Genomic DNA, 27,507 nt, shown 5'->3' with positions numbered 1-27,507 from the left:
AAAACTAAGAGTGAAACAGTACTTAAACTGCATAAAGAAGGATTTATTCTTAAACAGAAAAAATCAACAAATTAAAGCCAAGGTAAATGGTACAATGATTACTGCATTGCTCCTTTCATTTGGGAGTATTCTGATCATATGGAATGAAATAGATTGTTCACAAAATCCTCTATGAGCACATGATCAAAGCTATCTCAGAAACACGATGATTACCAGTCACAACTCCAGGCAACACACTGCTGCAGACAAAATTGATGTAAATCAGAAATGAGAAGCACTGGAAAAATGTAATAGGTCCTTGTTGAAACAGTCAGTACATCTCTCTCATAAATACTCAAATACTTTACAGTCACTATTTCTTGATTTTTCAACCAGCCAGATGGCAAACCCCAAATATTTGATTAACAATATATCAAGAGGCCTAGGAATTCAGAATTAAAGAATGAACTGTGTCAGCAAGTTATGGCCACTCATGCATTATAATTGAAATGCACCAGAATTTGTAAAGGTCCCTTTGCAAGAGATTACCAAAGGAGTAACTCAGTGTAGGAGAAATAGAATTGTCAGGGATTAAGAATAAGACAGGCTGGATTTGGAAAGCAAAATGCAAAATGAAAAGGGTCAGTTTTCACTTTGGCAGGTATCTACCAGTGAATGTCTCAAAGTTTAATTTAAAATAGGTAAAAGTTCTCTAGAAAGGTGAGGAGTGATACAACCAGTGGTCTGGAGAAAGAAAATTATCTGGTTGTAGTTGATGGAAAACAGAAGGAACAACAATACAGTGATATTGAAATGATCCAGTTTATCAGTTCCTGCATTCTTTCATCTGTGAATTAACTCCTCTGCTCAAGTAGAGCAGTGAGATTAATGTATATGGGAGTGGTTTGCTCATCCTGTCACAAAACAAAAACCTGCTCAGAGCCCAGATAATCAAGTTTTGATAACAAAGCACCGAAATACAAGTGCAAAATTCTTCATTTTTCTATAGGTTTACAAATATTCAGCTCAACAGAGATAAGAAAAAATCTCATGCAGGACTTCATTGTAATGGATTTGAATGTAAACAGGTGTGGTACTTGACAGAGCAAACAACATAAATACACTTGTATTTCATTAATCCTTATGCAACAAATATATTCACTCATTCACATAAAGAGAACATTCTTTTACAGTCACCAGTATCAGAGGTACAGAGAGTGTATGAAACAGTTTAAAATAAACCATTGCTATTAAATTATAAACTTATATCCATCTTTACAAATATATTTAACCACTCCAAGCATATGGATTTCATAATTGAGAAGTCAATACAACAATTTAGTAAATGAAAAAAAAGATATTTCAGGAAATCTGACTAAGATGTTTTATTTTTGGTTCCTAATTGCCTCTTAAGGGTTTTCTTTAACCCTTCTCTTTTAATTAGCCATCTGCTAAAGGTTACCATCAGAGATATAATTCCAGTAGAGATGACAATTCTGATCCAAATTGGTGATATTTTTGCTTGTGTCCTGTGTTTATTGATTCTGTATTTTTTTCCTTCAAGGACAGGCAGTTGGAGTCCAGCAAACTGATGGTATTGGTGTTTCAAAATCAGCATCATCTTTAATGCAAACTGCCAAGGCAAGACCAAGGACATGACAGCTGACTGTCACCAGGATGTCTGGATTCTTGGTCTAAACACACCTCAAACTGGCCATTGTTTTTTGCACTTATTTACAATGAGCCCTCATTCAATGTCATGACCTCAGTTATTTACTGGCCTGGAATTCAAGTTTCCATAAAATCTCCCTTCCTGCAAAACAACTGTGGTTCAGTTAATCACCATCATAGCCAGCCTCTATTATTACCTGCAAGGCTTTGATTACCAGGACTTCAGCAAATCCAATATCCCTGATTTTCTCTTATGGCTGCAGCTGTGAAAATGACTTCTAGAGAACACTGGAACTGGCAGAAAATGCCAAAGTAGTTCCACACTGAGAGCTTGCTGCTCTCCCTGTGGTATAAAATTAACACACAAGTTACAAAGCTCCTTTTGAAATAATTGTCCACTCTTCAGGCTTTGAAATCAAAACCCAGCAAGTCTTTCTTGTGTCTGTCCAAACCCTTCCACCCCACCCAACACTGCAGAATTACAACCTTCCTGTATGCCCCACATTTATTATTTGACAAATGAACTCCACAAAACCCACTTATTGGCAGAGCTGGGAATGCTCACAGTTAATTATGCTGCACATGAGGAAGGAACTAGAATTCTTTCAAAGATTTTACTGGCAAACAGACAAGAATTTACTTACTGTTAAATCACAAATCCTACAACTCCTCGGTCAGGATCTACACTTAGCTACAGCCATTGGTAGTGGTGTAGGTAGGACAAACTGTTTTAAACACAGAATATGCAATAGCTCAGCTTGTATATTGCTGAATGTGGATTTCACCAGGATGTTTGGGTTTTCACTTCTCTTACTGGTTATTTTCAGGCCTTCACATGTATGGCAAACATTTGTAAGCATTTTCCAAAAAGCATATTGGTCCTTTCATATGTCAAAAAATATCCATGGACACCACTGAGCACTGCACACAGCTGCAAATGGTAAAGACTTAGATGTGTACAAACCCTCAAAGAAACAAAACCTGTTTTATTGATTTCTGGATAGCTATTTTGGTTTCCCAATTATGAAAAAGCTACAGGTAGCAGTTTTCAGTATAAGGTGATGCTGCACTTGCCGCCTGTTTCTCATTAATTTTTCATTCCTACAAGAAAAAGTCTTTCCTGGGAGCTCTAAGTGTCAGTGCAAGTCTGTTTCATTCCCTTTTCAACACCAGACACGTATTTATTCTTAAGTTTTCAATTCCATTGCATAGCTTGCTATGCAACTTGCACACATCAGCCCCAGCAGCAGACAGCTTTTCACCAAAAACTTGTAACTTGACATATACCTTGTCTTGCCTTAGGCTTAAATTGATTAATTCATCTTTCACTCGAGGTAAAGTCTCCCATTTAAAATGTTTTAGTAGGAAAAGGCAGATTTTACAAACTGAACCAGAAAAAGGACTTTTAGCACCTTTGTCACACTTTTGAATTTGGTATTATGCACAGCTGTTAGGGAAGTCTTTAACTTAATTTTGCTGTTGCTATCTACATGAAGTTTCTGCTACCTGGACACTCCTTCCTGTGCAAAATATGAGGATTACAAAGCAATGGCTGTCTCAGTCCTTTCTCCTCTTAGAATTCAATTTAAGTCTCACATTCTCAGATTTTTGGCAAGAAAATAGAGTCAGAGGAGTTACTTAGAATTTCAAAAACTCACTTAAGAAATTCATTCTGTTACTCTACTGGGTGGAAGACCACAGAATAACTTGTGACAGGAGACAGCCAATACTTCAGAAGGCAACAACATCCTACAGTAGGTTAACTATGGAAAAGCTTCCAGGGATATATGTGGTATCTGCCTAAACTAATGATGAAGATTGAGCATTTCTTCTAAAAAAGACATATGCTGATTCAATCCCACAGCTCTGACCTCAAGGCAGGAATTTTTGGCCAAGTGTTTGTGGGAAGTCAGACTAGATGATCTTAAAGGTCTTTCCTAATCTTCAAGGAACACATACAGATTTGGGGTTGTATAACCTCCATGTGCCTCAACATTCTGGGCATGTTGTGGATATAAATTTAACTCTAGATAACATGGTAGCTGATCATCAGAATATCCATCAGCTCATTGTGATGGCAGAACAAGAGATGAGAGCTGGGGAGTTCAACCTGGAAAATAAACTCAGCATATACAGAAAACTGTGCTGAATGGAACCAAGAGGGTAAGAACCCCTTGTCCAAAACGTTTTGCTCATGAATTTTCTCTGTTTTGTAACACTAAGGGAGGTAAAGATGAGCTGACATTTCCCCTTGAATAGCACAAACACTCCTCATGTGCTGATTTTGGGACAAAGAGCACATAAAAGCAGTATATTTGGGAGGTTGCTGGAAAGAATCATTTCCAGGTAAGACTGGAAATGTTCATCTACTCTTCCAGGTGACACTGTTGTCTGTCCTGCAGCTGAAATCCAGGAATTGTGAGCAGCAGCAGTACTGCCAGCTTGATTTTCACTTGTATTTGAGTCACACAGGCCACTTTGGGCCCTTTTCATCCACACAGCAAAGCTGGCTTGCAGCAAATGAAATGCTACATCACGTTGTTCTGTGAAGAACTGCTGAGAACAACACTGCTGAGCACTTGAATCAAGGAAAGGTATGTCCTGTGGCAGAGAGAAATAACACAGACATGTACCTACCATGTGAACAGAGGATGGGACTGCAGAACAAAGGGTGTTTAATGGAAGCCACATCTCCTTTAAACATGAAAATGATGTTAGAAGCACCATCACGCTGACAGTTGTCTGACCAGGCAGCTGTGCACACCCTACAGTCACAATTCTACAGCTGTATTTACCCTGATGTTATGTATTTTACAGCTGAATTAGTGAATAAAACAAAAGCAACCTGAGCAGTGAAAATTTAAAACTATTATTAATCCTGTAAACTAATAATATTAGTGACTGTCCACCTACAGTGACATATGAGAGGCAGGGTAGCTACTAAACCATTCAAATCATGTATTTTAGGAGTCTGTATAATCCTTCCTCTCTCCCCCTCCTCAAATATTTATTTTCTATAGCAATAATGACCTCAGTATTCAAGGCAGCCTTTGAAGGTTAATGACCAGTGGAGGTTAATGGTCCTCAGCTATTCTTCAAACCATCAACTCCTCCCAGCCAGTCATTAATCCACAAGAAATGCCTTAATGCTTCACTTATTACTGCTTAAGCATCAAGCCTGTAAATTTTCATGGCATTAAATCTCAAAAAGTAACCTTTTTCTGTTCATAGACCTCTATTTCAACAAAGCAGACAGATGAGATGAAATGAAAGTACCTTCATTTTATAGAGATTCTCCTCAGCTTTACCAAAGAATAACATTTATTTGTGTTTATTTGCAATTATTTGTTTTGGGCACTACTAAATAACATCTCCTTTCCTGTCAAAAAATGGCTATCAAACCTTCTTGAGCCAGCATGTCTTTGACACATCTATAAATACTGATGTCCCCCAGCTCAGCCCAGCAGGAGAGCACAGCAGAGGACATGGCACTGCACAACTCAGGTCACACAGCCTGCTTTCTATCACAGCTCTGCCTCTGGCTGTTGGGTAACTTGGGAAAGTATTCCCACATCCAGAGAACTTTTTCCTTTCATTCTTTACCTGTTTAGGTTAAACTGCTTAAGGGAAGGAAGAGTTCTGCTGTAGGAGGAGGACAGAGAGACCTTGATTTCAGCCCAGGTTTCTACTCCATACCTCAACATGAACAATTACAGCAAATCTCTTCCAAGAGCCTGTTAAAATCAACACTCCCCTGTACATAATTTTGTACACTGAAGTGGTACAGAGTGTAAAAATCATCGAATCACAGAATGGTTTGGGTTGGAGGGACTTGATAGCTCATCCAGTTCCAACCCCTCTGCCATGGGCAGGGACACCTTCACTATCCCAGGTTGCTCCAAGCCTCAATGTCCAGCCTGGCCTTGGACACTGCCATGGATCCAGGGGCACCACAGCTTCTCTGGGTAACCTGTGCCAGGGTCTCCCCACCCTCACAACTGCTCACCTTTCCTCCAAACCACTTATTAGTCTTTTAAAAAGTCATGATAAATTATTTGCTTTATTGTCCCTGGATGCCAACAGAATAAGTCATCAAAAATGACACAAAAATGAAGTCTTTCTTCAAGCAGTGACATCATCAATCACAATTAACTTCTATCCATTCAGAAAGCAAATTATACAAATGTGTCTAATTTAGACACATTTGATCTAGACAGCCAATCAATCATCTAAAGGGTAGCCTTTCTTTGCCCTTTTCTTTCCCTTTCTCTTATTTTTTTAAATGGACATCAAGTTTTACATTCTTTCCCTGTTGTAATGCTCCAGCTAATAAGATGTGTTTACAAAGCATTCACAGCTCTGACATTCAAAAAATGAAAAATCCTTTGTAAGGTTCAGTGTCCACAGATATGACAAACACAGCAGATTTCATTATTCCTCAACCATTTTCTTTGAGGAAAACACCACAACAGATTCAGAAAAATGTTGACATTACATTTAGGAAAAGCCTAGACATAATATCAGACTATTATCATGCTCATTTATATTGGCACTCAACGAGCATTAGTGGTGAAGGCAGCAGGGCTGGCTGTCAAACGTGAGCAAATTGACAAGCTATTAGAGTGCCAACTGGAGGGATTCAATTAGAACATTTACTCCAGCACCAGCAAAGCCCTGCTTTTAAGATAAGGCAGAAATGTGGTGTGTGTTGACCGGGAAATAAAAATAGAAAATTAATAGGCATAGACAGAAATGTATCACTTCCTTTCTGCAATAAAAGCTACAAACAAAGAGATTAACTCGAAAATATTAACTCTAAAAAAGGTAATATCCAACATAAATCCAAAGAGAACAGCATGGGGAAATCTGTGCCATGTTTCTGTTGCACAGACTGACAAGGTCTGTGATCTCCTCAAAAGCACTTTGGGATCAAATCCTGGGACCCTTCAGCCTTGGCTTTGACACTCACACTTTGACACTGGCTTCTTCCCCAAATATTGAATACATTTCCATAAAACTGGGGAGTTTTAACAAGCTCTGGTGACAGAACAACAACAAACCCACAACCCAAGCCTGACAAAACCTCACCCAGACACATCTTCACAGAATATTCTCAGTTGTAAGGGACCCACATGGATCATCAGGTCCAGCTCTCCAGTGAATGGATAGAACCCCTGATATTGGCACTAAATGACACCATTCCCATTTCCTAACTGATCTTTTCAGCCTTTGCTTCCTCCACCAGCAAGGTGTTGACCAGAGATGCCCTTGGTTGCCACTTCCCACCAAGGAGGTGGGTTTGGCTCTCTGTTCAGAAATGCCACTGCAAACCAGGGCACAGGGGCTGAAAGGAAAATCCATAAAGGAGGAATGGAAAGGTGTTGGGAATAAAAGTTTCCACATGGGAAAGGAGGGAGACTCAGAAGAAGAGGGAGGAACCATACAGGTAACTCCTGCCAAAGTTTGGGCATACTGAGAGAACACATCTGAAGGCAGATCCTGTTTCCAGATGCAAATCTGGAATTATACCACAGCCTATGGAGACAGCATTTACCACCTCCCATGTGCTGTGCATCCAACCAGATCACTAATTCCCAAAACTAGTGGGAAAACCAGATCACAAACCCCAGAAAATACCTATGAGGAGCTCCAGTTACTCACTTGACAGACCATGAAATATCTTTCCTTTCTCAGCCTACTTACTTTTAAAGTTTTCCAGATAGATAGGTTGTACTTTATCTTAGAGATGAAGTGATTTTTGGCAGGACTCTGCAAACAGAAATGCAGACTGAGTAAGGAAAGAACCTACTCAGCAGACTCCTTGCCTCATCAGGAAGGGCACACACCGAGCTAATTTCAGGATCAAAGTCTCACACTATAGCTCTTGCTGATAGAGTTTGGGGTTTTTTTTTGATGATATTCACTTCTCTTTGTTTTTAAAAATGTTTGGTTCCAGTTTTACTGAGATTAAATAATTATAGTCCCTCCTTCATGTTTACACCTTTTATACACTTCAAAATGCTCAGCATGTCCCTCCTCCCAGGGAGTATAATTTTTTACCACTTCCCTATAACCCTTTCACCCCCTGCCTCCATTATTTTTGATGTTTTCTTTGATTTATTCAGACACAGAAGTTTGATGGAGGAAGAAAATGAAGGCATTTATGCCAGGTTTGATTTATCAAAATCTACACAAGAATGATTTCAAAGGACAGGAAACAAAAGTTTTCCCTTTTCACATATTTACAAAATGCAATCAAAATTCACCAAATCTTTAAAAAAATATTAACAAGGGAAAAAGAGAGAACACTTTTACTTTAGCTCAGGATAGGAAAGGAACACTAGAGCTTTAAAAACTCTGGACTGGAGAATAGCAGCAAGATAAGGGAAGTTTGCTTGAAACTGTTATGATAAAAATGTGTATGAAGCATGCATGGAAAACTGGTATGTGTGATAGGGAAAAAAAAAGGGAATAAAAATTAATGGGAGATGGCATGGGAGCCTCTAAAGGTTTCACTGCTGTGAGCTTGAAGTGACAACATCTCTAATGGGTGCCAGAGATAGGAATGTCCTATGTGGATTTTCCCCCCATGAGTGACAATAATCATAAAGATAGAGCATCTGCACCATCACATTTTATTTCATGCCATTTATTTGATTTTGGCTTTTTGATGTTGGTCTTTGGAGGAAATCAGTTTCTGCAGAAATAATTTTGTCACTGACGCAGCAGGCGAAAAGTTGTGTCAGTGAAAAGTTAGTTTATGTAGCATTTTGAAATCTGAAGGGTGGTTTGGGTAAAAAAACAACATGAACTGTAGTGAAATGTCTGTTCTACCTGTGGCTGCACCAAGTGCCCTGACCCAGTGGACAATCAGGGCTTCACTGCACTGCACATGGAGAAAGCTGCTCCCCTCACTCTGCAGGCAGCCACCAGCTGAGGAAAAACAGGAACTCAAAAATTGTCAGCTCCAGCAGAATTTGGACCTTTTCAGACACAGAACCAAGGGAAGAATTCTGTCGTAGCATCCCACCTTATCCAAGAGAGGAATCCTGCCTTCAACAAGTTCACTTGATCCTAAGTCTCAAGAAACATCATCCCCATCTCACCTATTCCTGATGGTTTTTCTAAGCTGAATGAAATCACTCCAGTTTTTCCTGAAAGCTGAGATAACTCCTCCTGTCTTCCTAGAATGATTTTCCAAGAAGTGCTGCTAGAGAGCTGTTGGGAGCATAGGAAGCCTGTTGTGTTAGAATGAATCACAGAATGTGTTGGAAGGAACCTTGAATCTCATTCCACCCCCTGCCATGGGCAGGGACACTTTCACTATCCCAGGTCACTCCAAGCCCTGTCCAGCCTGCCCTGGAACACTTGGCTTCAGGTGCACAGTGACACTGCTTCAGGCTCTGTACATAACTGCACAGGTGCCTTACCTAGGGAAAAAATCAGTTTAATTCACTCTGCACAGAAAAGAACTATACAGGTATTAAGAATCCAATATGATTTTAGTAGATTAATGCAAACCAGCATTAACACTTCAGTACCAGAAGTGTTATTTCTATAAATAATAGAAACACCTCGCTGAGGAGAGAATCAGACCTTGACTGCTCATGGAAATAAAGCTTTTTCTCTCCCTATGGCAGTTTTGAAATTTCATCTCCAACTCTGAAAATAGAAATTTCGAAATTATTCTCAGTTAACTCCACAGAAGCACTGACCTTCAGTAGCTGTAATGCTCAAAGAAAAAGACACTTGCACTTCTGATTGACAGATCCATTGCAAACACAGTCTGAGCAGCTCCAGTGTGAGTGTTGAGAAATGCAACCTGAGCATCCACAGCTCATTCATTCTAACTTATTGGAGCAGTTTTTCCTTGTCAGGAGGACTGCAAAATTCAAGATTCAGCTCTACAGATAACAAGCAATCAGGAAAGCACTCTCACGTATGAAATGATCTTAAGCATTGGAGTGACAAAATAAAGCACATCTTCCTGTGAAATTCTAAACCAATAGGAAAGTGGCTGCTTTCAATTAAAATCTTGAATTATCTCTTGTATTTACTACTTGGAGAATCCATAAGCAATTTAGGTAAAATACTAGTACTGGAAAAGCCCCTTACACCTTAAAACAAACTCCAAGCTGCACATTAGGCAAACCTCAACCCAATGACCATGCGAGTGTGGTTGTAAAAGATAAATCTATTTGTTCATTCTGGAGAACAGCTTCCTACCATAGAAACTCTTCCTGGGAGAGGCTTTCCTTGGATCTTTCCAGCTTGGGATTGCACACCTGATTGCTAGAAGCCTTGCCATGCCAGCCCCATGCAGACCATGCAGCCCCAAAACGAGTGAAAACCAAAGCACACAAATGTCACAGCCCCTGTCCTGTCTCCAAACAACCCCAAATCAGAAAAATACATCCAAGTTTCCTTAAGGGCTTAAGAAAGAAACTTGTGATATTACCTGCCTCCATTTATTTCTAGTGAAAAGTACTCAAAAATACTTGAAAAATCGCCTTAAAACCTTTCCACACCTGGAAAATATTGTTACAGCTTTAAGTGCTTTTGCCTCCAGCCCTTCCAGACCCTCTCCTGTCTCAAATGTTAGATAAAGCCTCAGTGGGTTACCAAGTTAAACTCCCTCATTTGGGGCTGCAAAGCTCTTGAATACATGAGCAAGATCAAAGCAGGTAAGCTCAATAAACTGTGTAGTCCCTGTTTAGGGACTTGAGGACCATCACTTCCCCAGCATGTTGGAAGTAATTTTCTCTGGTGACATGCTATGTTTTGTCTTACTGAACATTTAACCTCCAGATCTGGACAGCACACATTTGGCACCAGCACATTTCTTCAGGGAACACCAGAGTGGTTACTTCAAGTGACAGTTTTCTAATTATTCTGTCAAGCATCAATCTGTGAAGTTCCCAGTTCCTCAGCACCCTGATTGACAGGGCAATCAGCACTTTACTTAAAGCCTCTAGAGCTGTTCTGGCCTGACAAATGCTTTTTAAAAAAAAAAACAAAAAACAACCCAACCAACCTCCTTCTCCCCAGTGTGAAATGGGAGTGGAATATTTGACTTCTAAAACAAATCCCCACTTTCTGCAAATACAATTCCCCGAAGTAACAAAAAAATTGCATTAGCATATAAAATGTACCTCTAGAGAAGGAAAAGCTGACCAAACCAGTATTTTGTTTTATATTACAATAATTCATTTTTGGCATTTTATTTTGGGGCAAATCAGCTGATGAAAATACATCCAAACCAGAGAAGGAACTGAGACAGCACAATCATTTTCACTCAAGTTTTCCTTCTCTTAAGAGAGGGAAAAGAGCCCCTCCTTTGAAGCACTTTTAGCTTGATTCCAAGTTCCCCTGATTTCTGATAAACACCATCCTCTGCTGTGGCTGCTATTGTGATTCTGGGTTCTTACAGCACCTCTGACTGCAAGCAGTGAGAAAACGAGGGACTTGCTGAGTAATAAACAATTATCCCTGTACCAAGTTCAGCGAATAGTAAAAGCTATTTAGTAGTCATGACCACGATTTCCTAAATAACATGAAAGTACTTCATGCTCTTTATCCACCGTGTAATTAAATTCAACACCAGGGCTGAGATTTTGACCAAGAAGTTGGCACTAGGATTAGGCAGGGTTTGATTTCCATGCCAAGATGCTGCACCTGAGAATTCAGCAGTGGTGTTCTCTTCTTGGCTTGCTGGGACAACCTTGTGTTGGTATTGTTCAGCTTCATACAAGGGGAAGATTCTCACTGTACAGAACTGCAGAAGGATGCTAATATAACACCTGCAGGATACTAATAAGAGTTTCTGCTGAAATAAAATTTGTGCTGGATTTTCTCCTTTGGTTTGAAATGGTAAATTATGAATAATGCAAGTTTGGTGGCTTTTTATGGTGAGCACTCTGGAGGGCTGTGTGGTAAAACACACTGAACTCAGCCAGACTAACAAATAAAGGAAATACCAAGTCAGGTGTCAAACAAAGGCTGGGAGAAGGCAGCAAATTTTATCCCTGATAAGAGTGAGCCACAGAAAATCTCTCTCTAAATTTAATCCTTAATTTTTTTTGGAGGATATTAAATATAAAAATATCTTCACACAAGAAATCCTATTTTTTTCTTGGATTTGAGTCAAAACTCCCAATACTTCTGACAGAAGGGAAGGACAGAGCTGACCACTGATATTACAAGTGGCAGAAGGAAGTTTTTTGATAAAAAGCCTCACACTGCAGTGATCAGTAAGGTGGAAGCTGTTCAGCTGGTCAGGGGCAAGGCTGAACCCATCTGCTTTTCCTGTGGAAGTTCAAAACATGATCAGCATTATTAAGAGAGTTAAAGGAATATTGCTGATATGTAGACACTATCTTTGCTCTAATTGTTTTTATTTTATCTTTTCAGTTCAATTACTGCCACAGTTTGTATGACTAAGTGAAAACAAAAATGTATTTGAGATTCCCTCAAAGTAACACACACAAAAATCCCAGAACAACTGTGCAGAGCCCCATGGAAGTTTTGATTAAAGGCAAATCCTTCACAATTCAGAGAGCACATACTCAATCAATGGTTGAAGAGGAAAACCTCCAGGGAGCAGCAGGAACTAAACAATTCTGATAAGGTTTCTGTGACTTTTCAGCAAATAGTAATTTGCTCCTTTATATTTCTTCAATGAGAAGTCAAGCATTGCAGTCCCAAACCTTTAAATCAAATGATTTGCTGGGCATCAGGCATTCAACTTTCACCACCTACTATAAAATATTGACTCTGCACATTCATTCATTTCTGCCCAATAATTGATTCTTCTTTTTTTGCCTCTTACAGACCCATAACAGTATTCTGGGAGGTTGACTTAATCAAGATTTAGTTAGGAAAAAAGAAATCCTCAGCATTTTCAAGTTTTAATCTTGTCTAGATTAAAACTTGCACCACATAAGCATGCATGTAATCTATTTTCTTAATGAGATGTTTTTACTCTTTTCCCATGTTATCACTATTAATTCCAAACCCACCATTCCCAAGTGCCATCCATAGTTTACACCAAGGTTTCTGCTATAATCACAGGGCTGGCATCCCTCTGTCACAGGACAGAGCTTTATGTACACTTTTGCTGAACAGCCTGTCTGAAGATGCATATTTCATTCCCTTTCCTGGTAAAGTGAATACCAAATTCCATGGTCAGCCCACCTGTCAGCCACCCAGAAATCCAATATTTTGGCACTGAGAGTAGGATTGCTGTGTTTCCAGTCTGTGGGGAAGGATGCAGAGGATGGTGGGAGCCACAACAGCTCCAGCTCCTCTGCCCTGAGTGGTTTTTTGCAGCAATGGAAGCTCCTTCTCCCCCAAGTTCCCAGGGAATGAACATCTGGTGCTCTGCAGCTCTTTGGTTACTCAGGCTTACCCTTAAATAATTAGAAATGCTTTCTAAAGTACAGCAACAGCCAGCACTGCATACAAAGCAGGCTGTGGCAATGTGCACACAGGTTGTGTTGGAGCAGCATTTGGGTGTAGATCTGCAGATTTACTCACAAAGACACCTTCACCGTAACAAACTGCATTTAAAAATTAAAAACAAAGTTCTCTTTTCCCTCTGCTTATGTGATGAGTAAAATGTGTATGTAAATGAAAAAGAATATGGCAGCCAAAGCAGAAGATTCAAGGTGAAAATGGTTTTGTAAAAGCAGTCAAATATGTTTTAAATTTGTTTGGAATAGCTGCAGTAGTACAATACCTGCTCCATCCTGGCCAAACAGAACAAATGATATGACTATTTGCAACAAGTAAAGCTACCTTATTCTTAATTGACTCCTCCAATTGCTTGGAATAAAACTTTAAAATGTTTGGTATTTTTCTGCTGAAAACATCTGAATAATTTTGGAAATTTCAGGAAAATCTATTTGTTCAGACATTACCCACCTGTCTTTCCACATACAGGCACTAATTGTCTTTTCATTGGGATTTTCCAAGTAATTTGGCTCAAAATGGTTTAATCTTTTCCCGTAGAAAATATAATGAAACACTAAGTTTTTAGCTCTTTTCCTTGAGTCAGTTCTCTTCCCTTGAAATGTGAGGTCATCCACCAACCCCAAGAAAAATCAACAGTTTCCATTAAAAGGATCTCAGGTTTCCAAAAAAAAAAACCTTTCAGTTAAAGTGACAGTTTCTGTTAAGATTTAGGCACTACCAAAAAAAAAAAAAAAAAAAAAAAGCATTGCATTTCTATTCTGCTTTACAATAGAGACATAGGAAAATGCAACATCTTTTGAGAAACAGGACTAAGTTTATCCTCCTGTAAGAGGGTAGTTTTTTACTAGAAGATGATACTAAACCCCTAGTAAAAAATCTAAGAGCTACTCACTTGTGATAGATGTGGATTTGATTTGCCACATACTTAAGCACATGACATGCTTTAAAAGTGAATAGACTCATTTATTTCAGCTTTATCCATTCACTCAGAATAACAGGTAATAAAATATTAAAACCTGAAAGAGGTTTGAATATCTTGTTGAATTTGAGCAAGAATATGAAGTTGTGAAATAATTCAGTCCTACCTGAAGCAAAACAGAGATTCAAGAGAAATAGCTTTTGTCCTCATTCATTAAGCCATATTTCATATAATTTTTGTCTTTTCCAAAGTTTTTCCATCACCCTGTGACACCCTTTTTTAAAAAAAAGTTATATATATATCTTTACTCTAAAAATCTTAGCAATATCAGGTCCTTCTGTCACTAAATGATAATTTTATGATGGGAAAATGCTTGTTAATTTTGTCATGGTTTATAATTTTTTCCCCAAATTGAGTCTAATCAATAAGAAAAATATGAAGTCTGTGCTCCATCCATCCAGGGTGCTTCTGAAATGATAAATAAAACCAGTTGTTATTTATTTCACTGTCACAAGAGTGTGCCTAACCCAGCAGAAACGGCTGAAAGCACCTACTGGAGATACACATTTCATCATCTGGGCCACTTGATCAGGAACAGATGGAGGTAAGGTGATTAAATTTCTTCATTTTGATTGAAAGAACAAACACTTTCCTAGACAGCCATAACACCCACTTAAAAATAATGAGAATTAAAATGTGATTTTCTCTACGGAAGAGTTTAAGTAAGGACACCTACAACTTTTCTTTTAATATATCATTTCCTACCTGTATTATCAGATTATTTGTCTTTCATTCTCCTGTATGTGTGCTGGATAGACGATCTAAAAGTAGATTCATAATATATTACTCATCTCGCCAAGATGAATTACCAAATTGAGTTTCCTAAAATATCTTCTCTTTTTATCCCCGCTAATTGTGAAATGAGTCATATAAATTTTCAAAATTTAATCAATTTGCAAATCCCAGCGAAGAATTAAACACTTTTTTGATGTATTTCACAAGGCATTTCCTTTTACTGGGCAATCCCAAGACATGCAAGCATAACTGCATGTTCTATTGCTCATGCTGGACATGACAGCAGCTCAGGTCTGTGTTTTGGTTCTTCCACAATTTTACCAGCATTTACCATCTAAGAAAATATTTGTGAATCTTTCCTGTTCTGCCACAAAGGAAGCAATTACAAAATCACTGCAGGTTTTCCTCTTGCTTAGGAATTTTATTTTCATATCCAGTTTTTAAGATTCATTATAGCCTACTATAAAATGCCAAAAGGCATTCAACTTGTCAGTGCCCAAAAATAATGGCAGATTCTTGTTAAAGTATATTTACATATCAATTACTTGGGACTCAATACTACACATGCTCTTGAAAAATATTTTACTTTTGGTTATAAATCAAGACAATTCAATTGTGCATTTTAAATGCATAATTGTCCTCCCATTTCCATAAATATTGTCAATATGCTATCAGTCTCTAAAAACGCCTCAATAAAATGAAAGAATGACTCTTTAATATTTTAAGTGTTTTAAAAGATGAATAGTCATTTCATATTCATTCTGCAAAACTGCAAAGGCTCTTAATTTCTTTAACAAAGTATATAATTTTTGATCAATGTTTGTAGATGGCAGATGAATATTATAACCTACAGTTCACACGGAGGGGTAAAACCAGCAGTCAGAGCCTCAGCTTCAAAAATTGTCAACTAAATTCAAGTTTTAGCATTTTCAGATCCCCAGCTGGAGCTTTGCAGGGCCATGCAGAGTGTGAACACTGGACTAGCAGCCAACATTTGTGGACCAGCAAACAGATATTCCCTGGAGAAACTCTTCAGCTGCAGCTTTTAAGAGTACTCAAAGCAGCGTATGATGCTTCACCCTCTTGTGTGAATTGGAGGAACACACAAGGTATAAAGAATTTTCATGCTGTGTGAAGAAGAGCTGGGTAATGAAGTGTGTAAAGGGTGCCTGATATGTGAATGAGAAAGCAAAAAGACTCCTCATGAGCCTGCAAGAAGAGGGCTCCTCTGCATTATCTGAAATGACACAAAATCTGACAGTTCAAACAAATTCAGCACTAATACTCTGGTTTATGTCTGCAGTTGAATCCCATTTGCATTTTCACTCTTTCTCCTACATTATATGCCCACTGACATAGACTGCACGTGTGGTAGGGAAAGTGATCTATTCCTACTGATTTAGGGGTTTGCATCGTTGTAACACTGAGAAATCCACTGCTGACAATCACTTAAATGCAGATGAACTGTCCACAGCCAGCCTGTGCTCTAACCACGATGAGGTTCACTAGCACAGAAATGTGGCATTTAGAATTATATTTTTAAAACTTTCCCCCTAAAACTGAGAGTAGGTCATTGTTTAAAGTTGCAGAGTGAGAGCAAACAGTCCAGAAACACACAAATATAGTTACTACACTCCACACTGCCTGGATGTTTGGAGTTGTTTTGAATGGTCTGAACTGAACTAGCTCACTCAATCCTGAATTAATTCATCCACAATAGAGAGCAAATACATTATACATGGCAACTTTATTTTTACTTCTGAAATCTAAGAAAAGAGCATCCCAAATCTTTCCTCATAGTATAATGTTATCCCTTCTGTTGCCACATAACAGACTGCAAATGTTAAGAAAACTAATACTAAAAATCCCTGAAGCCAAAAGGATAAACAGGCAATAAAAATGTCTTGTATAATAAGGATGTATAAACTGCATTACCTTCACACCAAACACAGCTGGAAAAGAAGTGAATTGCAAAGTTATGGTTTAATGATATCCTCTTTCAGAATTCTGGTCACTCTCTCAGATAGCTGGAAAATAAAAGCCCCAAGACCTCTGCTTGACACAAAATTGACCAGTGAGACACATCAGTGCCATTACTGTTCCCACCACTGAGGTGGGCAAAGAGATCCATCTGAACATAAGCAAACAGCTAAAGCGAAGTGACAGGAATAAGAATGTCTATTCCGTATCATTAAGACAATAATCTGAATTCAGACTAGGTAATTGAGTAATTACGTAGGTAATTCTTGAGCCTGGGTAAAGACTAGGCTCAAGAAAAAAACATAAAATCTTGTGTGTGTTTGATATTAATTATTCCCTGGATATGAGCTAACAGATGTCAATATGGAATATTTTTTCCAGAGAAACGTTTGTCTCTTTGTCAATAGTATTTTGCCTAAATGACAAGCCAGAAGTTGCTAACATCAATTGATTTGCTGAGTCTTTAGTCACATCAATGACAGGCATCAAAAATGGTTTTCAGAGGAACTTCATCAGGAAAAGGAAAAAAAGAACAAACCATGCTAGCCTTTAACTACCCGTGTTTCAGTGATATTTTCTAATAGGTAACCACTGCCAGGATCAGGGCTATAGTCTGCTGATGGTAAAACAAACCTGCTTGCAGCTTAGCTGGCTTTTGTCAGAGTTTGTGGGACCAGGTTTTGCTAGCAGGAAGCTAAGAGGTGACTTCTGTGAGCAGCTGCCTGAAGCTTCCCCCACGTCTAATGTAGTCAATGCCAGTGACTCCAACACAGAGCCTGAGCCCATCAGGGATGGAGGCAACACCTCTGGGATAACAGAGGTCAGAAGGGCACAAAAACCTGCACAGCAGCAGCTGGAGAGAGGAATGAGAACAGGAGAGGAACAGCCCTGCAGACAGCAGGGGCAGTGAAGGAGGAGGGATAATAACTGCTCCAGGTGCAGAGCCGAAATTCCCCTGCAGCCCATGGAGAGCCGAGGGGAAGCAGATATTTTTTCAGCTTTAGCCTTTCCAAAAAACATTGTTGCATCCTACAGTCATCACATGGTACCCAGGTCTTCCTCATGAACAGAAACAAGCAGCTGGGGAGTTTGGGAAGGATGTGAGAATCCTCAAGGATGAGGACTTTGTGGGGATCCCTGATCAGGAATTCAGGCAGGCAGGGGAGAGCCAGGCAACCTCCAGAACATCAGAAATACTAAAGGAAACAACCACTTCTCCTTCACTGTGGGACAAAGGGGGATCAATGAAGCTCCTGCAGTTCTCCCAGCAGCTTGAGCTGCCAGAATTGAGCCATCCTTCCCTTTCCTGCTAGTATCTACAAAGAGGGAAGACTGCACATTTCCTGCCAGAGCAGATGCACAGCCCAAAGTTATGGAAACAAGACAGGCAGAAAGGAGGAAAAGAAAAAAAGAAAGAAATAAAAAAAAAAAGCAATTGGAATTTAGACAGTGAATAGAAAGGAATTCAGAACCATTGCAATGACCTGTCTAACCTAGGAAGTATTGGATATGGCAGACTGCAAACAAGACCAGCAGAGTATAAAAGGGTCACTGGCTCCAGGGACAGCATTTCCATCCGAAAGCCAGTGGGTAACCTTTTGCAACAAAAAAACCCACACTTCTTTTTTTTCCTCCAAGAACTATAGACACTGACAACTGACAGATTAAACCAGCAGCAAACCAGTGAAAATCTTCATTTTTCCTGAAAACAATATCCTCAGCTTCACTAAATCGAATAATAGCATACCTGTTTTGGGTTTTATTGTTTGTTTGTGGGGTTTTTTTGTGTATTTTTGTTTTTGCTTTAATACAAATAGACATTTTAAAGACCGCTAAACAGAGAGAAATAGATCTATTTCAAAGTGCAGTTGAACATTTGCTTCTGGAAGATTTCTTCTCCTGCCATGTCCTTAACTCTGCCAGCACAACTAAAAGACAGTGGTTCTCCATATTACAGCCCTGAAGACTTGTTTTGTTTATTTCTTTAGTCTCCAGACATTCAGATATTTACAAAAATTAACTGAATCCCAAGTTCCCAAGAACAAATTTTTATCTTCTCAAACAAGGTGGGAATCAAGCTAAAGGCCACAGGGAAATGACTGACCAGACACAACCTGTGAATGCTGCATTAGCCACAAAGACTCTTGGGACTGAAACCCTACTATTAGTTAAGAAAAGAGATGATTCATTCAATTCTCTTATTGAATATTAGTGAGCTAATGGACATGGTGCATCAGGAGAGGAAATACAGGCATTTGCTATATTTTCTGAACATAATGAAATAAAACATGAAGTGTTTTGCCTTCTGAATCTTCAGTCAGTCAATGCTAGGAGTTAATAAATGCCTATTCCAGGTCATTTCTATGGAACTTTCCCATCCTTTGCTTTTTCTTTTCTGAGCAGCAGAGCTTCACTAGCCCTGGTGCAGGCAGTCAGAAACAGAGTTAAGCAGTAACATACAAGCAGAATGTCTAATAGAAGGATACATTTACAAGTCAAACGTTGGGCACGCAGATGTTCTATGGCTGAGAACGACTAGAATGCCTTTTCGTTTTAAAATTGTTTAAACTCAGCGAGCTTCATCACCAAAATTAATACCTGCTGTTTGTGCCACGGCAGACAGTGGAAACTACTCAGCACAGTGATAATCACCAGCTAAGTTGTGTAGCTGAGACTTTAGTGCACCTGCTCCTCTACCACTAACACGAGTTTCAGAGCTAAATTACATCTCAGGCACACCCAGATCATCACAGAAGCACGAACTGCAGAGCAGTTCAAACAACTCAAACAACAAACACTTGAGACATCAAGGCACCAGGTGCTTAAAAAATATGCAGGGAGAGTTACAACTGCAAAGAGCTTACAATATGAAGTTGACCTGTGTTTATTTTGTACTGTAAATTTTCTTCCTAATTCTCACTTGAAATTTTGCTGCAAACAATATCCACTGCTGTTGGAAAAGTCACAACATTTTGTCACTTACTGCTGCGCAGAGCTTACAATTACAGCAATGTAATTGTCACAGGAAGGTGGCATTTAGGAGCTAGCATCACATCACAATGAACACGAGGAAAATGACTGGAATCACAGAGAAAGTGAGATAAAGGAGATGAAGGCAGATCCACAAAAAGAAGCAATATGTTGAAATAGGGACCTCAGCTGCGCTGCTTAGGCGCAGGAGATGGGAAAGATGATCAAAGCCCTCCGGCAGATTTCCATTAGTAAAAATATCAACAGCAACCAAGTTCTGGCTCCTCACAAAAGCAGAACCCCATGTTGGCAGGATGGGCAGCTGGCACTGCTCCAAAGCCCACGCCTGATCAATATTCTCCCAGCAGATACTCCAGTTCTGTCTGCAGAGAGGACCAATGACCTCACCACGCAGCTCTAGAAATAACTTCTACTCAGCACACACAGACTAATGTCTTCTCCTCTTGTTCAAAAAAGAAAAGAGCAACTGCAGCTCCATCTGCAAAAGGAAGTGTCAGAACGTTCCAGGCTATGATTCCAGCCTGGGAATGTTAATTAAATACAGATTATCCTGCAGTGCAGAGTCAGATATTTTCGAAAACTTGAGCATAAAAGAGTACAAATCAGCCTTTAGAATTAGCTATTTGCTTAATTTTCCCATTTTTCTCCTCAGTCTACTGTGGCACTGCACTATTAGCAACGATATTTTAAGCATCTAAATCTCACAAATTCCATTTTAGGAGCGAGATGTTCTGAGTTCAGCTCTGCAATGCCCAGCATTACCCCACCTGCACTTCTGAGTTGAACTGCCTTGAGAAAGTTCCCACTCACAACTCACCAGCAAACCTGAGCATGGATCAGCAACTGAAAAGTCTGTCCAGTGGTTTATATCAAAATAACTCTCCTCCCAGATTTCCCCTTTAGTAACTCACCCTCAGTGTTCACACCATTATTTGGGTTTTTCAGTGCACTATTCATGGTCAGTGTGGCTGCACAGGGAAGCTCTCAGCCCAAACCCAACATTTTTACCTTTGGATCAGCAGTCAGCAGCTTGAATGCTTGATAGACTTGTGCTTCTTTCACACCTCCACCCAGATCCAAGAAGTTGGCTGGCTTTCCACCATTCAGGGATATTATATCACACGTTGCCATTGCAAGTCCAGCTCCATTGACTGTAATTGTAAACATCAAGTGCTTATATTTCATATAGATAAGGCTTGTGAAAAGGCTTAAAATGTACACATCTGAGCCAATACAAATGCTGGGCATTTTCTCACCAAGTTGAGAAAAAATGCCTAATTCAATTAGATTAATAATAAAATGTTGTATTGGCTAAAAAAAATTGCACAAAATGAAAATTACTTAGAGCATAGCTGACTTTTCTACTTATCTCTTCTAAACAGCAGAGCAATTTCTGTTGTACAGAAACTTCAGGAAAATAAAAAACCTGCCACTTCTAAGCAGATTCTTTAGTAGCTTTTCTTAAAGGGAAATGGAGTTTAATATCCAATTGTAACTGGGAATGTCACATTTATACACACTTACTTTTGCAGTGTCTTTTAAGTAACACAGAATTATTTTTGAAAATGAATTACTAGGTTTTGATGAGTTTTCTTGTTTTGTTTTAATTACTTGAAAGACCAATTACAGCAGGTTAAAGCCTCAGAAATTGAAACCCCTTAGCCTGCCTTCTCTCTGACACCACTCCAGCCCTGCCTGGGTGCTGTGGCCATCATCACAGCTTCCACACAATTTTAATTTCATTCCTGCAAGAACTTGTGGAAGGACAGACAAAACAGCAGAAATACTCAGCAAAACAGACTGAAATACTGTCAAGGGTGGCCTGAATGTCAGATGTAAACAAAGTCTATACACTCAACAAATATAAATTTGTCCTCAAATGTCTTTTGGATGTATTTGTTCTTACCAAAGCAAGCAATGTTTCCATCCAGTCCTATATATTTTAAGTCATATTTGGCAGCTTCGTTCTCTATGGGCTCATTTTCAGACTTGTCATCCATGGCAAATATTTCTTTTTGCCTAAATTCTGCGTTGTCATCAAAGTTTATCTTGGCATCGAAGCAAACAACTGGAGGAGAAAATAAAACAACATCCAGGCGTTTAGAGTTTACAGTCAGTGAGAGCTCCTGAAATATTTCAGCTACTCCAGCAGGGCTGCAATAGTGCCATGGGAGAGTCTACCTTCCATATTCTGAAAGATATAACAGGTAACACCAATCCAAAGCCAAGTCACTCAGAGCTGAGCAACACAAAATGTTATCCTTAGCCATATTTTGAATTTCTGACGTTATTTACTACACACACATTATTTCATTAAAGAGCTCAAAACCCCCGAAGCCAACATTTGTTAAAAATGACCAAAATACTACTTTTAAATAAAGAAAATTAAGAAAGTAAATACAAAACTTTCCATCAATATCAACATCCGCTACGGTTGTAAAAACAAATTAAAAACTAGCGAAATCTGACTACATTAAATATTAGATATAAAAGACTGGCTAGCAGCCACAATATTCACATAATCACACCAGTAACAGAAATGCCTGAAGAGTGTTATTTGCCTATTTTCTGACTCATTATTTCTATGGGTTTGCATAGGCAAATGCCTCATTAGATTAAAATGTTCTAAGTAAATGTAAGACTACATACTTATCATATTACTATGCAAGTAATTTCACTCGTACTATATTCAGATTATAATTACTGACTTAAGTGTAATTGATTTCTCAAGGCAAACCAATCAGATTTAAGTGCCTTTAAATGCTTTGTCCATAAAAATCTAGTAGTTTTTCTGTCTGCTGGGGTTTTTATTCCCATTGCCACTGGAATGTGTACATGGTATATATGCATGTGTTCATGAGCATTGCACACATCTGGAGGTCAATGACAATTAAGAAGACAATTTTAGTGTTTGATATAGATAAACATCAATCAAAATAACAAATCCCACAATGTTTTTTGGTGGACAAGTACCTCTTTTTTTTAATATACAATTTCTTAACTTGGTAAAAAAGCAAAGGAAACAGCAAACAAACATTTACACAAGTAGGAGTCTCAGCTGTATGTGTTGATTCGCATTGGTTTCTCTTGTTTTGGTTTTTTGATGTTGATTTTTTTTATTTTTTAATATTTGACTTGTAAGTGATAACAGATTAAATTAAAACCATGCAAAATTTTATTTCAGTGACTGCAGTTTCAGAAAATTGTTCATGAGTGTGTATAATAAATCTCTTGGAAGAGTCTTGAGATCACCTGGTCAACCATCAGGTGGGAATGTATCAAAAGCAGAAATGTCTGCAGCTCCTAATATGTTTCTAAAGTACTAGAGCTACTTTAATTATCATTTTTTTTAGCAATGAAATAAAACCATTTTTCTTCTTCAAGCTTTCAGATCCCTAAATTGCTAAAACAACTCAAAGCTAGAGTACAACTGCAGTTCCAGAGCTCTGTTTACCTTACACAGAAACATCCTCAATGTCACATTAACAGAAACTCATTTCTACAGAACATTCATCTTTAACAAAGGCCGTCTGCACAAAGTAGCAGCAAAAACATGTATTAATATTTATCAAACCATTTTCACTATCAAAAGCACATTGTTACATGCATGATAGATTATACAAATGGATTTTCCTTCTAAACAAATATCAAAGAATGCTCCAGCACTTATATTCATGAAGTACTTCTGTTGTTTTAGTTAGCGGTGTAGGATTTTTGTCATCTGCCAATTCAACAGTTTACACTGAGAGCAAACAAAGCAAAAACAAACAAACAATAACAAAAAAAGGGAAGTTTCAGGCTTCTGACCCACTAGTGTTAACAAAGAATTTGCTAGGATATTAAAGAAAAGGAAACACATACAACCTAATGGAGATTCACACAACTGAAAAACACAAAACACAGCAAGAAATAAATCCATCTTATCCATTACTTTGACAAGAATAATGGGCTTCATACAGAGACTTATATTTTATCATTAGGAATGGCTGCATTAAGCTACCCAAATGTTCTTCCATTTGTTTTATCTTTATTCTTCCTTAAGACATTTCAGATGGAGAAATTGCTAGCAGAAAGGAAATAAGCACAGGAAGACTCCTGTGAATTTCTGCGAGCAAGATGGCTTTCACAGCTTGAAACCCACTCTGTTTCTGCTCCTCAGCTTCCTGCATGCAACACACATGGGGAAAAACCTCGGGGAAAAACAGCATAAAAACTCCTACCATCCCTCAGATTAAGCCCTTCTCACTAAACATGTACAGCCATCCCAGAAAAGCTATCAGTAATTTATCCAAATCTTTATTTCCACAGGGTCACCTCACAGTATTCCAGCAAGCATGCAAAGTGAGAACCAGCACGGTTCTTTCCAGTCTTTGAGGACCACATTTTATTTCCTCTCATCACTAGCTGTTGTCTCTTTCACTTGTCTCTACTTGCACACCAATTTTCCCTCTTGGTAGCCACCAAATAAGCCTTCAGCACTTCAGTGCAATGGAACAATGAGGAGGTAACTGTGATCCACCTGGAGCAGCCCCACTGTATTTCAATATCCCACTGGCATCTTTAGCTCCTCCCCTCTTCATCTTTGTCAAGATTACTTGGACAAAAATGACAAATGGAAGGAAAGGTTTCAGCTGGAATACCAACTATTATAGTAAGGTGAAAGCTAATTCAGCTTCTTATTTTTACCCTGCACCTTCTGAGCCCTGCAGTCATGGTGCAGGCAGATCAATGACCCTTTTTCTTCCCAAAGGATGCAGCCAAGTGTCTCATCCAGCTGAAATTTCTCCTGTGCTTTAGTGGGCTGCAGAGTCACGCACTTTAAAATTTAAATTACCTGTATGAATGCAAATATAAAAGAACAAGTTTCTCTCCACACAATCTCAGTAATTCTAGCAGCATTAACACAAAAAAGCAAAAAGCAAAAAAACCAACCCACAAAACAAAATCAAGAAAACCCAACTTTGTACAGGAGCAGAAGAGCAGAAAATGTTGCTGTCTCTCACCAAGCAGAACATGTAGAAACCAATACTTCCAGTATTTGGGTGAAACAACAAAAGGTATTGAAATATAAAATCTGCCGTGGGAATATTTATGAATGTTGCTTAAATTACATTACAAAATGAAATTAATGCAAAGCTGCTGCTACATCCTTCTATGCAATTTAATTTATAGTTTGCATAAATAAAGAATTATAATGCATTCATTTGTTTCCTTCAATTTCTTACCTTGCCCTTCTGGAGTTTCACCAAAGGGATTGACTTCAACCTGAGTGGCATCAATTTTCAAGAAAAGATTATACAGCTTCTTAATTTGATCTGCTGCCTAAATGTGATCAAACGATTTACAATTAGCACACAGAAAAATAAAAGTTCATGTTTTCAAGTCAAAGGTAAATCATTATCGATTGTTTTTAATGTTATTACATTGCACACTAGTTCTAGATAATTACTGCTTTTATTTCTGTTTTCTTAACCATATTCACATAGTCTGAAATTGCTATAATGTAGCATTATGATAACACTTAGTAAATGTGCATTTAAAGACTACATGAACTGGAGATTTTCTACAAACCAGACAGTGCAATTACTATGACAAGTTTAATTTGGGAAGTGACTGTTAATGATGAATTCCCCAGTATGCCGAATTTTGAGTTGCATTCACGTTAATCAGTCTACAGTCAGAAACCACAAAGCAGTTTGTGCACTGTAGTGACTTCAGAAAAAAATATCTATTTCTCCTCCCTACATCAGTCTGAAATGTTTCTTGAAGAACTTCTGTCTGAAGCATGGTTGTTTACTCACTACAAGATACTCTTGCTTGTTCCCTATTATTCCTCACCATCTATCTCCATGTCTGAAAATACCACCACTGACTACTAAATTCCAAGTCTTTTTTTCTTGTAACATTCTTCCACTAATAGAACTACTTAAAAACAGCAACATGAATGTGTTTTAAAAAAAATCCCTTTGGTTCATTACACACTGTGAACCTATTAGCTGAAATAAGTTTGCAGATGAAGTGCACTAATGAAGAATTACTCAATTTTTTTTCCCCTCATTACTGATCAGCTAACTGAAGTACACAACCCAAAAATATCTGGGACCTCTCCTGATAAGTAAAATGAATTAGAATGAAGAAAGCATAAGTCAGCCTTCTCCTGCAAGGTCAGTCAGGCAAAAGAAGACATAACAACTGGAAAGACTCAACCCCAATCCCAGTTCTGCCCAGAGAGGTTGTGGAGTCTCCATCCCTGGAAGTGTTCAAGGCCAGGCTAGATGGGTTTTGAGTGACCTGGTGAGTGGAAGGTTACCCTGGCCATGGCAGGGAGGTTGGAAATGGATGATCTTTAAGGTCCCTTCCAACCCAAACCATGCTGGGATTCCATGAAAAGGCTCGTTAAAGAGTTGAGAAGCAGCACACAAATTGCTTAGGAAGCCTTCCCTGCTCAAAATTATCAGTTGAAACATTCTCAGTGGATTTGATTTTAAAAATAAAATAAAATTATCAGTTGTAAATGTGCAGCAGTTTCCTTGGCACAAACACTCAGGCTGACAGAGCACCCAAGAGCACAGGTGAGGCTCTGCAGTGACACTGGGAAGGAACCCCAGACTGCCTCTGGGCAGCCTGAAAAGCTGCTGTTGCCACAGAACTCTGCTGCAATTGCACCTCAACACCAGAATCACTTCACTTTTATTAAGGGCTGCTCCATCTCTCAGCACATCTCTGAATCAGGCAGCTTAATGCCAACACTTCTCCTTCTCAAGGTCTGCAAGTGCTGAGCCTCTGCAAGGCAAAGCAGAAAATCCCAACCTAGAACTAGAAATCCATAAGTAAATACTAGGATTTGTCTGGATAAAAACTGTCCCTATGCTTCAGTAAATTCCTTTTAGTTAGGATGAGGAAAGAAATGCATTCCTGCAGCATTATTTAAATGTGTTGTTTAAAAGTCCATATATTGCTGGTAATTATTAAGTACCAGAACTCTTCAAGGGTTGAAAGGTTCTACATAATCATTCCTCCTCATTAGATATACAGCTAAATCTTCAAATGTGTGTTAATCAACTTAATCATTATGCATTTGTTAATTGCATGTTAGGATAGAAAATAATTAAAACTGCTGAATTAAAAATAAAGCAGCTCTACAAAAATGACAGTTTGATACTATGGAAAAATAAAACCAGGCCAAAGTGCCTTAAATGAGCTCTCTTCTCTGCAAAATGATTATAAAGACAAATATATATGGAAAATATTTATATGTAGAAAAGAGATACTGAAAATACAACAAGCTGGCAGTATTTTGTTTTTGAGCTGAGGATTAAAAAAAAATGAAAAGGCTTCACTCACAAGGACAGACACACTTTTATTTCTCCCTATATTAAGAGCCAATTTTCCCAAAAAAGCTGTACCCATGCCATTGACAGAGCTCCAACTGAATTCCAATGACAGCAAAAGAATCCCACCTGGTGGAACAGCATGTTGTCATCAACTGCTTCAAAGACTAGGGACTCTCACTTTAAAATAATCAGGACCTTATTCAAATTGCTAAAGCCTAATGACAATTATATAGGTACAATTTAGTATTTAGAACGTTCAAATGATCCTGATTTAATGGACTCTTGGCCTTTCCTGCCTGTTGGGAAGCATTTAACATAGAGCTGGGCTAAAAAGTCTTCAGCCTAAACCGAGGGAGCAGAGTCAAG

General features: G+C 38.6%; 1 protein-coding gene across 1 annotated transcript in view; it reads right to left on the bottom strand.

Moving 5' to 3' along the window:
- The window catches only part of SUCLG2 (succinate-CoA ligase GDP-forming subunit beta), a 102,626-nt gene that overhangs the window by 21,294 nt on the left and 53,825 nt on the right, over nucleotides 1-27,507 (bottom strand). The window contains exons 7-9 of the mRNA XM_085072331.1: nucleotides 25,033-25,129; nucleotides 21,714-21,875; nucleotides 20,816-20,958 (exon numbers count right to left, since the gene is read on the bottom strand). Coding sequence (XP_084928457.1) covers nucleotides 20,816-20,958; nucleotides 21,714-21,875; nucleotides 25,033-25,129 — 402 coding nt within the window. The remainder of the gene's footprint in view (nucleotides 1-20,815; nucleotides 20,959-21,713; nucleotides 21,876-25,032; nucleotides 25,130-27,507) is intronic.

This window comes from Lichenostomus cassidix, chromosome 12, assembly GCF_008360975.1.
Source record: "Lichenostomus cassidix isolate B80296 chromosome 12, HeHo_3.0, whole genome shotgun sequence".
Taxonomy (NCBI): Eukaryota; Metazoa; Chordata; class Aves; order Passeriformes; family Meliphagidae; genus Lichenostomus; species Lichenostomus cassidix.
Note: the sequence above shows the minus strand (reverse complement) of the source record. Positions and strands in the feature narration are given on the sequence as shown.